The 17,023-nt window shown below is 38.6% G+C and overlaps 1 protein-coding gene across 7 annotated transcripts in view; it reads left to right on the top strand.

Moving 5' to 3' along the window:
• The first annotated feature begins 545 nt into the window (after positions 1-545).
• Positions 546-17,023, top strand: part of LOC149803315 (uncharacterized) — a 58,805-nt gene continuing 42,327 nt past the window's right edge. For 5 of the 7 annotated variants that reach the window (XM_089953014.1, XM_089953018.1, XM_089953013.1 and 2 more), the window contains exon 1: positions 8,468-8,605. In XM_089953014.1, the coding sequence (XP_089809140.1) occupies positions 8,507-8,605 (99 nt within the window). In that variant the 5' untranslated portion in view covers positions 8,468-8,506. Of the gene's footprint in view, positions 704-8,395; positions 8,606-17,023 lie in introns of those variants that run through there. The other 2 variants (XM_089953016.1, XM_089953017.1) reach the window with 2 other exon arrangements.

Below are 17,023 nucleotides of genomic sequence, written 5' to 3' on the forward strand. Positions count from 1 at the left end.
GCACAAGACCCATTTGCTCTATGTGTACCACGCAAAGTATTTAGTTGATGTATGTGTAACATGCATATAGCCCAGCTGGCCCATATGTCACATGCACAAGGACCAGTTGGCCCATATGTCACATGCACAAGGACCAGTTGGCCCATATGTCACATGCACAAGGCCGACTTGACCTCCATGCAATGATTCTGATTCATGCACACAATGTATTTCTAGGTATATCAATGGCTACGAGCTGGAATTGGATAATATTCAAAATTCCCAACACTATTCCTACTAATCGTATTAAAAGAGTTGCGATGGAATCCGCATACCGCCTGTATCCGAATTATCATCCAACCTTTCAAACGAATGTCCCTTGGAGTTCGATAAGCTTCCATGGATTACACCACACAGCTTAAAATCTGTCAGTGACTTAAAGAGGAAATTCACATTAATCCTAACGACTGGAAACGCTTTTAAGTGTTGTATGAGGAGTGGTGGAGATTTGAGCTAATACGGTAAAGGGGTTTGGGTGTTGTCGGGGGAGTTGAGAGGTTTACTCTATGATCTCATTATTACAGAATAGGAGAATCGCCTCACCCCTTCTACACTGTGTCTGTTCTCTGTTTCGTAGAGCAGGAAGGATACACTCGATAGCTACGGGCTTCTGGTTCGCAAGCTATTTGGGATTTAGTGGAGCGAGAAAAGACTCATTTAACTGGTAAGTGGGTTTTAGAGATCCATTTATGTGCTATATCAGTTTGCAGTCACGTGTAAAATGTTATCTCGTTTTCTTTAATAGAAAATTAATCTTGGCACCAAGTTAGACTGATTTTAGTGACTCAACGAATCTTTCCATCAAGGGAATTCTCATAGTTCATTTAATTGATTTCATTTAGAAGTTTAGTCTCAATGTCTTGCTTGCTGGGCCATTTGTAAAGATTTTCAGTGGACCTTCCATCTTGAAATTGTTACTCTGTTAAAGTTTTGTTTTGTTTCGTCTTATTTTCTTCTTTTTTATGAGGATCGGCTCTTTGGTTTTAGTGTCTTATTTTCAGTGTTTATTCTTTTTTCCTCTTGCATTTTAGTATATGTTCCCGCCCCCGGCTCTCTTGGATGAAAAGGTGGGATTGCTATCTGAATCGAACTTTCAAGACCCCATACGCGGTTATTCCAAATCATGCCAACAAACCTAATGTTTGAATTGTTTGTTTGCCCAAACGTTAGGATGTGTACTCTTAGAAATGGAGAAAATAGGATACGATTTGAACACGCATAAGATTTTTTGATGTTTAGATGTTGGTAAGTCCACTTAACCAAGCTTAATAAAATTCAAATTAATGACATGGAAGGAAAACAAAGCCATGTCGTATTTCACGTAGATTCGGCGGTTGCATATTTCCGTGGATTCCGCCTTCCACTTGTGCTAAACAAGTTCAATGGACCTTGTTCCGGATTAGGATGGTCTGTGGAAAATACCCGAGATCCGGGGGGAAACAACCTCTTTCCTTTACACATGTTTGGACCCGGATTCGAACCCGATAAAGTAGTTGTTATTGGCTCAAGTTCTGGAAAATCCCATCAAGCGATGACGTCTGATAATTTCTTCTTGCCGCTGTGTTCGCATTGAAGGTGCCCGAGTATATCTGAATAGAACTAAATCGGTCATTGCCACTAGGATCATAACTATAAACAAGAGCTCCATGGAACGTTATTATATGCTGGAAAACCACGCTCTAGCGTATGTGATTGACATCAAATGCATTTTTAAACGTTGCAAATGCCAAGGCTTTTTGAGCCACCCCCATCACGGTGGGGGTGTACTGCCTGTATCTTGATATCTGCGAACTCAGTCTAGATAATAAACTATAGAACAAAATCATGTTTGAATCTGGAAACTTCAAAAGCTAATTTTAGCTTTTTCTACAGCGATATCTTGTTTTTCTAGTTTTCTTTTTTACAGCCTGTGCCATAGTTGTATAATTCCTTTACTACTTTTCGTTTCGTCTAAACTCCCCTTACATCTGTTGCGATAGATCTGGTATGTACTTTTTTATAAACTGCAACCACCACAACGATACCTTGATTATGGATATGTTTGTCAGATCATCGATTGTTCGTGCAGCTAGAAACGCAACACACTTGTAAGTCAGCAAAAGTCATCCACTGACATAATAATTTACCGTTGTACGTTTTGGATAATACCATTTTCACAGGTTGCTTGCTTGAACTGATGTTTTAGAAATATAAAAATGAGCAATTAATGTCGAGGAGAAAAGAATTGTATTTTTAAACTGAGTTCAGTTTGATCGCTGTAAGATGTAGATTTAGGTTCTTTCTTTGACTCTCGTCAGTTGAGGCTGTTTCAATAATACACCTAATCTTAACTTAACAACCTTTTTTCCAGTCAAAATATGAATTACTTTTTAGTGTCGGTTAAGTGCCATGCCTTTCGAATTAAAACAGTTCCTCCTTCGGTTTTTAGAGCGTACGCCTCGGAAGTGGCAGGTCGTGGGTTCGAACCCCGGCCAAGTCATACCAAAGACTTACAAAAATGGTACTAACAGCTGTCTCGCTAGGCGCTCAGCATTAAGAGGATAGTGTTAGGACTGGTCGGCCTGGTGTCAGGATAATGTGACTGGGTGGGACATTATGCTACGTGTCTGCGGCATGATGCCCCAGTGCTAGACATCACTGTCAACTGCCACACTGCAGACATCGTAGCGATATGACTGAAAAATTGTTAAAGCTACGTTAAAAGTCCAAATCACACACACACACACACACACACACACACACACACACACACACACAGACACACACACACACTCGGGAATTTAAAAGTATAGTGTCCTTTAATTCCTGGGTTATTTGGAGAGTGCATGCCCCGCTAGCTAAGCACGACAAGTCCTTTTTTGTTAATGCTTGCGTTAAAGCACATGTGTCAAACTCAAGGCCCGCGGGCCACATCAGGCCAGGCGTACAATTATATCCGGCCCGAGAGAGAATTTTAGGCAAAAATATTTTTTAATGGCTCTGCGATATAAAGTGCAAATCAAATTCCCTAATTAGCAGCCTTGCCAAACATCCAGCTCTGACAAATTGGCATAAGAGCGAAAATGGGTATGCCAATGATTTTTTATTATTAAAACTTTTTTTCTGTTTTAATTTATATTAATGTTTAAAAAAAGGTTTAATTTTCCGCTTATTGAATGTTTATCCTGTTCGGCCCGCAACCTTACGTGTGATTTGAGTTTTGGCCCGCTGAGCGATTGAGTTTGACACCCCTGCGTTAAAGTTAACGTTCTCTTTCACGGACATCGTGTTCTATTTTTGGGGGTCAACGTAACTCGTTGACCTTGACGAGCTAGTGTGTGTGCGCGCGCGTTTGGCATAGTTTATAGGTTTTGGTCATTCGCGTGTTTGAGATAATTGTATATTTTTCATCAACTTGTACTTTCTGAACTTTCGCCATGCAGTCATTATAACTGGACTCGTTATGACAAATGTATCACCAAGCCCGAATAATTGTGATGTAGATTTCCCAAAAAGTCTAATGACTCTTTTGAATAATTTGGATCAGTATTTCAAATAATAAGGTACTCTTATTCGACAGAAACAATTTTATGCTTTGTGTCCTACTCTTGGACGTGAGAGTAATCTATAGTGCATAGTGTACTTTTGTTTTTAATGTATTTGGGTGCTACTTTTTCAATTATCAAATGTCCTTCTTTTACTAATGTTAACCGTGACCGAGGGAAATCGATGTTTCTCTATTTCTGTCTTTGTCCCTCTGTATCTGTCCTGTCTCTCTCTCTCTGAAATTCTGCTTTCCGTGTAAATTGCTAAAGTGGTTGTGCTACTTTGAGTTGTATATTGAATTCCGATTTACTTTATTGCGATTACCCCGGTTGATGTATTATTTCATTTCTTATGCATTCTCATGCACCTAATCTTGGATAGGTCAGCACTATTTTCACTAAAATCAACGTGTCTTATAATAGGAATCGACATCAACTTGTCACCATATTGCCGTTGGTTTGGGGTCAATGTCCGAGCCTAGATACAGCTTGGAATATATGACCTGCTTCAGGCCGTAACTTTACCCGTTTCACCGATTTTGTAAAAACAAAATGTAAAACAAATAATAAAATCAGAATTTGTCACTTGTCGGAGTAATATCATGTCGCCTGGATGGGGTAAACACGAGATGCATATTCTAAAATTAGGCCATAAACTGAATTGTTTCACTGAGTCTTATAATAAAACTATCCTTTAGCACACCTACTTGATTTTGATAATGCTGGTGTTGCTGTAGAAAAGCTAACGGTGACGTTGCAGTAAAATTATATTATGGCTTAAAAAATAGTTATAAATTTCCTAGGATACTAATTAATAAATTCAGTAGATATCGTTAATAAGACCCATATTAATACAATTAAGTCGCTTTTAAATGGATAAAAAAGCGTGTAGCGAAAAAATCGGCAAACTGTTCCCTTTCGATAATTTGTTTACGAATGAATTTTATTTTACACCGCATTTAATATAATCATGGTCATATTCCACGGGCATCATAATCTTGTATGGTTATCTCTGAATTCGGTACAACATTCGTATGTGGATGTTATCTCTGAAATGGGTATCATGTTCTTCTATGGCTGATGCCTCTGAATTGGGTATCATGTTCTTCTATGGCTGATGCCTCTGAATTGGGTGTCATTCTCTTGTACGGCTGTTGTCTCTGAACTGGGTGTCATACTCATGTACGGATGCTGTATCAGTGGATTTCAAAACTCTTGTTAGGCCGTTACTCTCAGTCGGGTATCGTACTCTTGTGAGGCAGTTGTCTCTCAGCTGGGTATGATACTCTTGTGTGGCTGTTGCCTCTCAGATGGATATCAGACTCTGGTGAGGCTGTTGTCTCGTAGCTGGGCATCTAACTCTTGTGAGGCTCTTGTCTCTCAGCTGGGTATCAAACTCTTGTGGGGCTGTTATCTCTCAGCTGGACATCAAACTCTTGTGAAGCTCTTGTCTCTCAGCTGGATATCATACTCTTGTGAGGCTGTTATCTCTCAGCTGGGTATCATACTCTTGTGAGGCAGTTGTGTCTCAGCTGGGTATGCTACTCTTCTGGGGCTGTTGTCTCTCAGCTGGGCATCAAACTCTTGTGATGCTGTTACATCTCAATTGGGTATCAAACTCTTGAGAGGCTCTTGTCTCTCAGCTGGGTATCATACTTTTGTGATACTGTTATCTCTCAGCTGGGTATCATGATTTTTTTGGGCTTTTACCTCTCAGCTGGGTATCAAAATCTTACGAGGCTGTTACCTCTCAGCTGCGGTGGATCTTCCCGGGGTTTTCCCGGGTTCTTCCTCCACCATTAATACTGGCCGCCATGCATAGCCTATCATGTACTGAAAAATGGCGTTAAACCTCACAACAACAACAACTTCTCAGCTGGGTATCATCCTCTTGTGGGGCCGTTACCTCTCGGTTGGGCATCAAACTTTTGTGGGGCTGTTACCTCTAAGCTGGGTATCAAACTCTTACGAGGCTGTTACCTCTCAGCTGGGCATCAAACGTTTGTGGGGCTGTTACCTCTCAGCTGGGTATCAAAATCTTACGAGGCTGTTAACCTCTCAGCTGGGTATCAAGCTCTTGTGGGGCGGTTACCTCAGCTGGGTATCATACTCTTGTGGGGCTGTTACCTATCAGCTGGGTATCAAAATCATACGAGGCTGTTACCTCTCAGCTGGGTATCATACTCTTGTGGGCTGTTATCTCTCAACTGGGTATCATACTCTTGTATTGTTGTTGTCTCAGAATTATTTATCAGACTCTTGTATAGTTTTATACTGGATTGCGAGTACCATCGCACTGTTTAACCTACTGTTTGATGACTTATTATATTTCAAGATATCACATTTCAAAATTGGATCTAAGAATACTGTCGCAGTGCAAATAATGCAAAAATCGAACGTGAATATCCTTCTGTGTTTATATTTAATGTGAAAAACATTCAGGGTCATTCAGGGTTAGCTACAATAGAAGTGTGCATCTATGAATTTTGAGCCATACGATCTCTGACTGTGAATACAATCTCACCTTCTTCGAACTTAGCAACCCGTCGCCAAATTGTGTATAATACCAATAAACCTGAACAATTAAAGTAGTGTTTAGGTTTCATTCACAAATCACGTTTACGGTAAAAATGTCACATATTCCCCTCCATTGCAGAGTATTATGTATCCTAAGCCAAACAGCAACCCCGCAAAATGGCCAATCATTTCCTTCAAATTTAAAAGGTGGACTTTGTTTTCTTAACAATATGAGGTATAGACTAGGATCCAAGCGCTCTTTCATCCACATTTAAACAATAATCACACCGGACGCGTAAAGTTATCGGTATAAAAGGCTCTTAGCTGTGTATTTTATTATAGGAAATGCCTTACGTTCTCTACGGTATTTCGTGCAAGGGACTTGCATTTTTCACTTGTTAGTTAACACACGAACGGACATAGAATAGACTCGGTAACATTTACAAGAAGACCGTGTTCTGATTATAAGTGATTTATTCATTTTCAGTTGAACAAGGAGTAAAGTTTATTTGACGAACTGGAATAAGGGTCACAATTTCTGAACGCGTACACTAGTATCGTGGAAAATAACTGTTGTAATGGATAAACACAGTGTATGATCTATGTGGTGTTTCTTGTGTACATTTTTATCACAGAGGCGGACATACAAAGATACAAGTCGGCATCTCATTGATTTGAATTGTATTCTCCGATTTCTGCCGTGAAATTAGGGAAACAGAGTTTGATTCCTTTTCGGATACATTCTTCTGCAGGTAACGTGGACATAAACTTGTGTTACACCGATCAAATTAAAAATAGCATCACGTCATTTATTCCTGGTGCTGATTCAGTCATGGGAGAACCGTTGCTTCATCTCTTTCAATTTGCAATCGACGGCACACGTTTTGTGGCACTTAAGATGACAAATAATTACTATATACTATAATGTAAGTAAATTACTATATACTATAAGTAATCAGTGGAGTGTTATGTTGTGCATTACATAAGAGATAAGAAGTTTCCGTAACAATACTTACTTATGATGTGTATGTAGAAAATTATTCCGGAGATAAAAGTTGCATTTTAAATGCAGTCATAATGACCTCCTCACGGTTGAGTACTGTGCAATATATGCACATGCTCACCAAAAAGTACTCTGTGTAGAAGTTATCAATAAAAATATAGGATAAAACACACTTTGGTAATAAAATCACAGTAAAGTATCGGATTAAACGAGTGGGCTAGGCGGGTCGAGGTGCCTCTACCCAGTCTATGATTTTCTTCACATTACCATTTTTCCATGTCGGTCAACTTGGCCCATCTAACTGGACATAGTATAGTAGTATCACAATCCCCTCGGGATTATTCGCGTTAGATAAAAAAAAAAAACTAAAAAAAAAAAAAAATATCTGAGCTGAGCGGTCGGAGTCATTTGTCAGAAACGATGTTTGTCGGTGTTAGTGGCAAATATATTGGTTTAAAATCTGTCTGTCTGTTGCAAAAATGAAACCCGTATGTATTTTCCAACACAATTCCTTTTCCGTAAAACAGTAAGTTAAATTCGAGTTTGTCTTGATTTGTACCAACAGGTGACTCGATGAGCACTGGAGAATGCATCTCGGACAAAGTGTTCGCCTTGCACTAAGCATCGGAAACAAACATTTACAAGTGTTAAAGTAGAAGTGCTGCTCATGACGACAAAAATACTATCTACATTGGCACCTCTGTCTGCGGCGGTTCGAGTCTAAGATTCAGCCAATGTGGGTATGTGAAAAAGCTTGCCAGTAGCTTCTCGAGGGTCGGTGGTTCTTTCCGGGGTTTTCCCGGGTTCTTCCTCCACCATTAATACTGGCCGCCATGTATAGCCTATCTTGTGCTGAAAAATGGCGTTAAACCCCACAACAACAACAACAACAACTATCTACATTTGTAGCATAACTGAAATTCCTCAGTCTCCCTGTTTACTGTAAACTGTATGTACAGAGCCAGTTTTCATCAGTTTATGTTGTTTATAGTGATACAGACAAGTCCTATTCTTTTGTCAGGACTTGGGAGTAAACACAATCTTTCCCATGAATTGGAATCCTTTAGGATAGATTAACATCAAACAAATTTTGATGTCTCTTTTGTTTCACATTTAGATCAGATGAAAGGCACGACCATTGTGTGCAATACGACATGTATTCGTATTTACCTGAGTGAATATCCCGAGTTCTGGCAAGGTGCATGGCTAGGCAGAACAGTTATCTCCTCCACATGCTAAGAACCACAAAATCCCCATCTGCTACCAAACACAGAACACTTCATGGGTTTAGTTACCATGGAAACTATCCTTTCTAAAATTAGAATCCTGTCGGTTGTGCCATTTTCTCTCTCTTGTTAAAAGTCTGATTTTCTGTCTGTTCCAGCATCCCGATCCCGTGGCTGACGGGAAATCTCGGAGCCCCATGGAGACGATCTGGCTTCAGAAACCAAGTGGGGACATCCCCTGGGGGTTTCGTTTGCAAGGGGGCCGTGAATTCGGACAGCCCCTCACAGTACAGAGGGTAAGTACACATTTCTCAGTTGCTTTCGTATTTTGTAAAGATGTCTGCTGTTGATAAGACGCAACTCGGATCGTGAGTTAGAGCCGTAAGGATTTTGCTATATGCGCCAAATAATTCGTCACCTGGATTAAGCAGGAAGAAGAGAGATGATGATACAGCTACTGAATTTTATACTTTACACATCAGTCTATTTTATAAACTATTTTAAAAGAAACTTTCAGAAAAATGTTTGAAAGTAATTTGTACACAGCAAAAGAAAATAGAAGCTTTTACTGCATCTAATGCGCCTCTAGCCAAAAAATACAGGAGTACTCTGATAAAAGAAAAACCCACGATCACTGTATGTAGGCCTACATATCTATGTCTGGGCGTTCTGAAGTCAACATTTGTCTCCGTTTCGATCTTCAGCTTGACACAAGGGCTCTCGATTATAAAGCCATATCTTCCTTCCAGGACAGAGTTAAGGCTTTAGAATGATCATCTAGCCTCTAGCGTGCATGTAGGGAGCGTGGGACTCATTTTCTTCAAGAATAAATAATACAGACACAAAAATCCGAAGTTTACAACACTCATATAAACTCAAGAAGTACGAACGAAATTGTGCAAACGCGTTTTAATCCGTCCCGTTACAGCTAGAGCTGGAATTGGCACGATTTTTTTTTATGAACCTTAGAACAAAATGAAATGATGAATCTCTCTCCAAACTGTGTAAAAAAAAATTCACGCGTGTCTAACTTTGCAAGACACCTAATTAACGCTTAATAAGATAATCCGTTACAAGCAATGTTGCATAAAAGCTGAATAGGTAGCCGTCTTTCTCCATATGTCCGCTAACCCTACGATGCACATTGTGCATTAGTGCGTATACATGCACATAAAACTGTTAATTTTTTTTACATGGAAGAATAAAAAAATTAAGTGAGCAACGCGCTGATCACGCCATTCACTGACGTACATTTGTTTACTTTTGTACGTTAGTAACATGTTTTTAGCCATCATGCTGGGCAGTAATTAATTGTTCATTCATTTATCTTATCTGTGAAAACAGCTTTCATTATTATTAAAAACGCAGCTAAGGTTCAGCCAACTATCCAGGACAAACAATATTATAGATGCGACGGTGATTTAATCCTTTCACCTAAAGCTTCAAATCGGAATCGCATTGTGTTTTGTGAGGGAAGTTTTAGTCATAAGAAGAAAATGACATTTTACTTAGTAAATAGACTTTGGGATGGTATGAGTGAAGTTTCCATTGGTTTCCATAGGATAAGAGCATGTCGTTGTCAAGTTTTCATCGATGTCCATCATAGATAGGCATGTCGTGGTCAAGTTTTCCTCGGTGTCCATTGGATATAGGCATGGCGTGATAAAGTTTTCATTGGTTTCCATTAGTTAGAGGCATGGCGTGGTCAAGTTTTCATTGGTTTTCATTAGCTGTAGGCATGGCGCGTTCAAGTTTCCAAGTTGACTACTACTCGGTATTCAAGGCAAAATGTAACTGGCTGAAATAATGTCAAAATTATCGGATTAAATTAGATATCAGCTGGGAGAAAGGCGGGGGGGGGGGGGCTAGGATGGAAAAAAGATGAAAGTACATATTTGCTCACTTGTTTCAAAGTGCAGGCAGATAAGTACATGCGGTCAGCTCCATTGAAAAGCATGAAAATACTGAAGATAATATCCCCTGATGGGCACTTAAGTAAAGCGTTCTGTACATATCCGATAACGTCCCGAAAAAAAATGTTAGAGGCCATGGAGTGCAAAGTGTTGGGTGTTTACGAGACAGACTATCGACAACGTAGTCCTACATGTAAGACATAGCACATTTTTGATTTTGTTGAGGTGCTATGTCTTACTGTCCAAATAACGGCCTTGTATAGTGTGTTCCGATGTCGTTGACATCGGAATGAGTAATCAAAGTTTCAGGAACATCTCACACATTTGGCAGCCAATATCGACATTTTTCCACTAATTTATGTGTAATTAATATACTTACTGTGCTGTCTTTATCCTGGTGGAATGAAAATATGACACTAGCAAATGGATGCATTTTCACGTTCCGTTGACATACATTTGAATTTGTTGCAATGCGACGGTAGTCGAGGTATGCCGAAGTAAGTTTAAGTAGGTTGATATTTAGGGTATGTTTCTTGAACGAAACGAAACGTTGCTTACAGTTGAAATAGACATAAAATATTTTTTATTCGTTTCGTTAAAAAATAATTTTTCGACTTTATCCGATTTCGGCATTCTCGGCTTTCATTGCTTTCCAGCCCAATGAAAAGTAGGCCAAAGAAACTTGAAAACGGGTCCATTTCTTTTGTGAGAATTTGAATTTATTAGAGAAAAGGCATCATAGTAAGTAAAGTCTGACTAAAACAATATAACTTTGCTTTGTAGAAAAGCGTCATTATTTTAGTTGTCAGTTGTGTGAAATATTCCTGAAAATTTTACTTTTGTAACGATGTTAGTTGACATCAAAAACACACTACACAGCGCCATTAGTTAGGCTGTAAGACCCTGACGCACACAACATAAATATCAGCGTCGGGTCTTACAGGTAGGACTATCGACAACGGTGATGGGCTGTTGGAAAAAGGTGGTATTAATAACGACGATCTCATTAATACAACCAGGTTTTCTCTCATCAGCCTACACAGCAGAGCATGAATACACATTTGGAATACTAATATCACATTAATTTAGTTTAACTCTATTTTTACTGGAAAACTGACCTCATCGCCGCAAGAATCAATGTACGAAATAATCGCTTACAAGTCGAGTCCAAACGCAAACAACATATATCCTGATATACTGTCGCATAGTGCACCGGCAGATCATGGTCTGTGTTGTTTGTTGTACTGACAAATCCTAACAAACTAAACAAACGCAGATCTGCTGGCACATATTATACCATGGCAGAGCTAGGATTGTGCAGTTTGCTGTTTGGATCGACTTGTAAGCGATTTCCAACGGTATGTTAACTGAAGATTGATACTGTTTGTCGCCTATTGTAATGGATATAGCAGTGTTTTATTCTTTCGATAAATCAGAGCCAAAAATATTATAGTTTTAGCTGTTTTAATTTTTTTGGGGTAAAATTGTACCACCCCCATCATCCCCGAACATTAAATGGTCCGACCTTGTGTCAGTGAGTACGTCAATCTTTCTGTCCACAATATTGGCGCAGATAGCTTATACAATTTTTCTCTCTGTAACACAAACAACACCGTTTTGATGTCCATATGTGATGTTATGCGAAGCAAAGGCAGTAAGGCTGAGGCATCGGAATACATTTCAAAGTCATGTGACAATTCTGTAGTATCTTCCAATAAAATCAGTATTTTACGTTTTGTGATAAAGTAGACGTTTACACTTGTACTCTTTTTAATGAAATTTTGTAAAACTTGTGAGGTTTGGGGGTGTGCTCAGCAAAGCATGCAATACGTGTTATTTAGATGACTTAACTACGTCAATGTGTTATACATGTTTTTAGAGGACTTCTACGTTAATGTGGTATACGTTTTATTTAAAGGACTTAACTGCATCTGTGCTATACGTGTTATTTAGTGGACTTAACTATGTCAATGTGGTATACGTGCTATTTAGAGGACATAACTACATCAATGTACTATGAGTTTTATTTGGAGGACTTAAACTACATAAATGTGGTGTACATGTTTTTTTTTACAGGACTTAATTACGCAAATGTGTTATTCATGTTATTGAGAGCACTTTACTACGTCAATGTGTTATACGTATTATTTAGAGGACTTCACTTCGTCAATGTGTTATACGTGCTATTTAGAGGACTTCGTCAATGTGGTATAAGTGTTTTTTTGGGGGGGAGTTCGTCAATGTGTGGTATACGTGTTATTTAGAGCACTTAACTACGTCAATGTGTTATGAGCGTTATTTTGAGGACTTAACGTCGTCAATGTGATATACGTTTTATTTAGAGGACTTAATTACGTTTTGGATCTGTCATGTGCAATGAGTGGGGTTTTCTTTCTCCAAATTTGTGTTGCACATGAAAGCAATGCTCGCCCTTTTGACCGTAAATGAAAGAAGAAAAAAAAAATAACCGACAAAACATTAAATCACAGGACAGCTTGGCGAGATGCTTTTATAAGATAAGAAATCCAAGAATTTATATGAATACAGTCCTTTTACTTAAGCACGCCATTTATCGATCATGTGACTTTGTCCATATGTATTGCAATGTTCGACAAATAGCCCATATCTGGCTACGTTGTCTCGTTTTGGAGAACACGGAACCCATAATTCTGGCTTTATGCTTCATGCAGTCTGAACAAGAGTATATATATTGCCAAGATTATGTGGAATTTTCATTGTGGTTGCAGAAAAATAGACGAATAATCTAAGAGTACGGATTTTCTTTCTATACATCTTTGAAGTTACATTCACAAACTTTATATTTCTTTCAATATTTCTTGCATTTATGGTCAAATTTCTATTTAATATTCCATTTTGCAGTGGAAAATATTATAATCAGGAGAATTATTTATTTGTTATTTTGGTGTTTGGGGGGTGGGGATGGGGGGCGGCGAAGATATAGTGGTAAACTATTAAGTTTTACGGATGTAGGCCAAAACATGTTTAAAGGTGAAATCCAGGGTGCGGGGAAATTCCCTCCTCCCTTGCCCCTATATGCGGGGATCCACGATTATAAGTAACTGTTATGTGCTATTTCTGCAAAACTCCTTTTGATTTACAACAAATATGAATTGCCTTAAATGCGGGAAAGAAATGCAGTTGTTGTTATGTAAGCCTCTTCTTGGACTTGCGGTTTCTCTATATTAACAGAGAAACCTTCTGGCAAGTCCGACATCCATTACTTGGTAAAACACGTGATCCTTTGATAAGGAGCTTTTATAATATATGGGAATTATGTAAACATTTGATGTATATACTTTATTTGTATGTAAACAATTGATGTATATACTTTATTTGTATGTAAAATTTGATGTATATACTTTATTTGTATGTAAACATTTGATGTATATATTTAATTTGTACACCTCATCATGAGTATTGTATTACATAGAGTGCCACCCTCATCGTTTGTTCGTGCGTCCGTTCAGATAGGGTGTCGTGGAGGTCGGTGTGGTATTTTGTGTCCTATAAATACACGAATAGCTGGAAATCGATTATGCTGTGCAATAATAGGCAAAGTAAAAGACATCTAAAATGAGACCGACATACAGACAGTCGTTAGGAAAAATGATATTGTAGCCGTTTAGCAAAGTGAATTTATCATGAGTAAGGTTTCCATTTTGAGTGTAATTAATACTAGCGTTCAGTAGACACTAATGATGTCCAAAAATAAAAGACGCCCAAGCACATTAATCTTAAGCAAGGTTTATCTTATTGGCATATGAATCCTGTGATGAGTATCACACCAAATACAAGATAAATACCCATCTTGCTTGGCTTGACCCGTACTTGATATGTCTTACCATCATTTGGTGTAGTTAGTCATGATGAAGGATTATACACTTTGACTAGCACTTTATGGAGACGGACTTCTATCTGACCTTTTGATCACTAGGTATTGTGAAGCGGTACTCTTTACTAATTAGGCTCATCTTTATTTTGTCTGGGTGAATGTATTTCAGTAGTGATGTTGTCTAATGAGGCTTGAAGTTGCTTGGTAGGTGGTATTTTAACCGTATATTCAGCACATTATTGCCTTTATCATGATGAGGAAATCGGGCGGTGGTGGAGGGGTGGGAGGAAGAAGTGTGTTTCCCAAGAACACACTGATGCAGCTGACCCGGACTGGTCTGGGCGGGTATCACATAGATCCGACTCTCAACCAACTAGACTACCACTGTAATCTCAAATAACAACAACCAAGTGTCATTCTGGATTGAACGCATTCTGTATATATTATCATCACACACACACACACACACACACACACACAGATGAGTCTACAATGTTGCCGTCTTTTCCTCAAATCATATCTCTGTTGAGAGTCTCTTTATCAAGTAGTTTCGAGATATTTTGGTGACGAGGATACAAATAAAACCCCAAACCAGTCCCATTAGTAAAATGTTTCTTCTTTCGATCGTACAAGAACCACCAGCATTGTAATTTTCTCTCCTTGCCCGTTTGTAGCATTCTGCCATTGCATTAAATCGAGACTGAGGTGACTATTGCTAAAAAATAAAAGATTATATACTGATCTGTATTTTACTTGTTGCCACATAAAATTTTACATTGAGTTACACGCGGCGTATAACTAAATTAATATTTAAAATAATGCACCCTGGGGTTCAATGCTTCCTATACAAGAAAAATAATATACATTAAAGCCCGAGAGTTAGGGTGTTCTCCATCCAAATTCGAGAAAAGTTTATTTTTACATATATTTTTCATTTTGAATTTGTAGGGTTTGTTTTCTTCAAGCCATCGACGGGACATGATTTTCGACATACCTTTATATAAACAAACCCGTTGTAGTTTCCACCAATTGTTTCCATATTCAGCTGATCGTACACGTAACCATATGAAAATCTTCATCCATCGAAATTTTGTCTATGTTTCGGGAAAGGAACAAATATATTCCTCAATTTATATGATCTGTATATCGACTGTCAGAATTACAAGGCTCGCACTAATTTCTTTTCGCCGTTATCGATCGAGAAATCGACAGATCATTGCCAAATTTGTAAATACTTATCATAATCAATTCATTTTTGCCACAAGCAGCTTGTCGCATGAAAATGGCGAATGAAAGCAATGGCTGGAGGTGTGTCTAATTTACGCTTGCTGATTGGTTAATTGATCAGCATGATTGTCAAGCGACGACATGTCAATTGCACGGAGTAGTTTCCATCTGTTTACGAGTGGAACAACTCAAGGTTTTACCATACAGTCTCAGATCCAGGCTTACAGGTACGTAACTTGGGTTGTAGGTAAATGGCGACATGTCCGTATGTAGTGGACGTGCTTAAGAAACCTAGTTATCATTCGGAATACTTTGGTTTTCTTTTCGCCGTCTAGATGTGGGAACCATTTATTACGTAGATAACATTCTCTTTGTAACGAGTTCAGCAATTGGGATGTTACACTGGTGTTCCAGAAGCACACGCTACTTCAGCCAAGCAGACGAGAAATATAGGACTCACGGTACTAATTCAGTTCCCATAGTAAACCTATGCAAACACCATGATATTAAAAATTCGATAACTTAAAATTTTTGAGCGCTCATGATCAAAGCTATATTTATCAGTATAGATGAAACCTGGATGTCAGCTTCTGTGTAGAGGAAAAGATATGAGCCGCGGCATTTTCTGGACCTGCATGTGTTTGAAACGTGTGCTTTCAATTCCGCACCAAAGATTCAGGTGCTAATTTTAGTAATGAGTGATCCAAACTCTAGACTGCTAAAGGACTGAACTTCATCAATAAAACAATGTCTGGTTCATCTCGATATCGACTCCACAAACTTCAGGTTCAAAACACAGCTGGTCAGATCATTCTTAAGAGAATCACGACCAGAGCACACATCACCCCTGCTTTGTACCCCCTACATTGGCTATCCATTCAATCCAGAATCAAACACAAAATTTGTTCTCTGACGGACTTCATACCTATCCGACCTCACCCATGTGTACACACCAGCAAGATACTTACGCTCCTACTCATTATTCCCACTATGAAAACGAAATCATATGGACAATGTTCTTTAGCATACCAGGGCCCAGAAACGTGGAATGAATTGCCCACTGAACTTAGACACGAAGACACTGATCCCATTCAAGAGTGCTCTTAAAACTCACTTATTTCGATTGCAAGAACAAACTTAAAAGACCTAATCATGTTTCCTACCTTACATATTTTCATGTTTTTTATGTTTTCTAATTTCACGGTGTTTATTTTTTGTAGTCATATCATTATATGTTTTTTATGTTATAGGTGTTGTCTAATGTTGTAAAACGCTTAGAGCTTCTAAAGATTAGACGCTATATAAAGTCCTCATTATTATTATTATTAGTAGTAGCAGTAGTAGTAAAGTGTATACCCTTTTGTCTACTGGGCGTTTAATAGCAAACTATAGGTTTTCTACTTTGTGATTACTACTAACGTATTCTCGGGCTCGGCCAATGTGGATATGTGAGATAGCTTGCCGGTAGCTTCTCGTGGGTCTGTGGTTCTTTCTGGGGGTTTTCCCGGGTTCTTCCTCCACCATTAATTCTGGCCGCCATGTATAGCCTATCTTGTGCTGGAAAATGGCGTTAAACCTTATAACAACAACAACAACTAATAACACATGTACACTTTTTTTTTCAACTGTGTGTTTCTAGTAAAGTATGTACTCTTTTGTCTAATGCGTATTTACTAGTAAAGTGTAAACCATTTTGTCCGCTGCATGTTTAATAACAAACG

The sequence above is a fragment of the Sinohyriopsis cumingii genome, chromosome 3 (assembly GCF_028554795.1).
Source record: "Sinohyriopsis cumingii isolate HCF-2022 chromosome 3, ASM2855479v2, whole genome shotgun sequence".
Lineage (NCBI taxonomy): Eukaryota > Metazoa > Mollusca > Bivalvia > Unionida > Unionidae > Sinohyriopsis > Sinohyriopsis cumingii.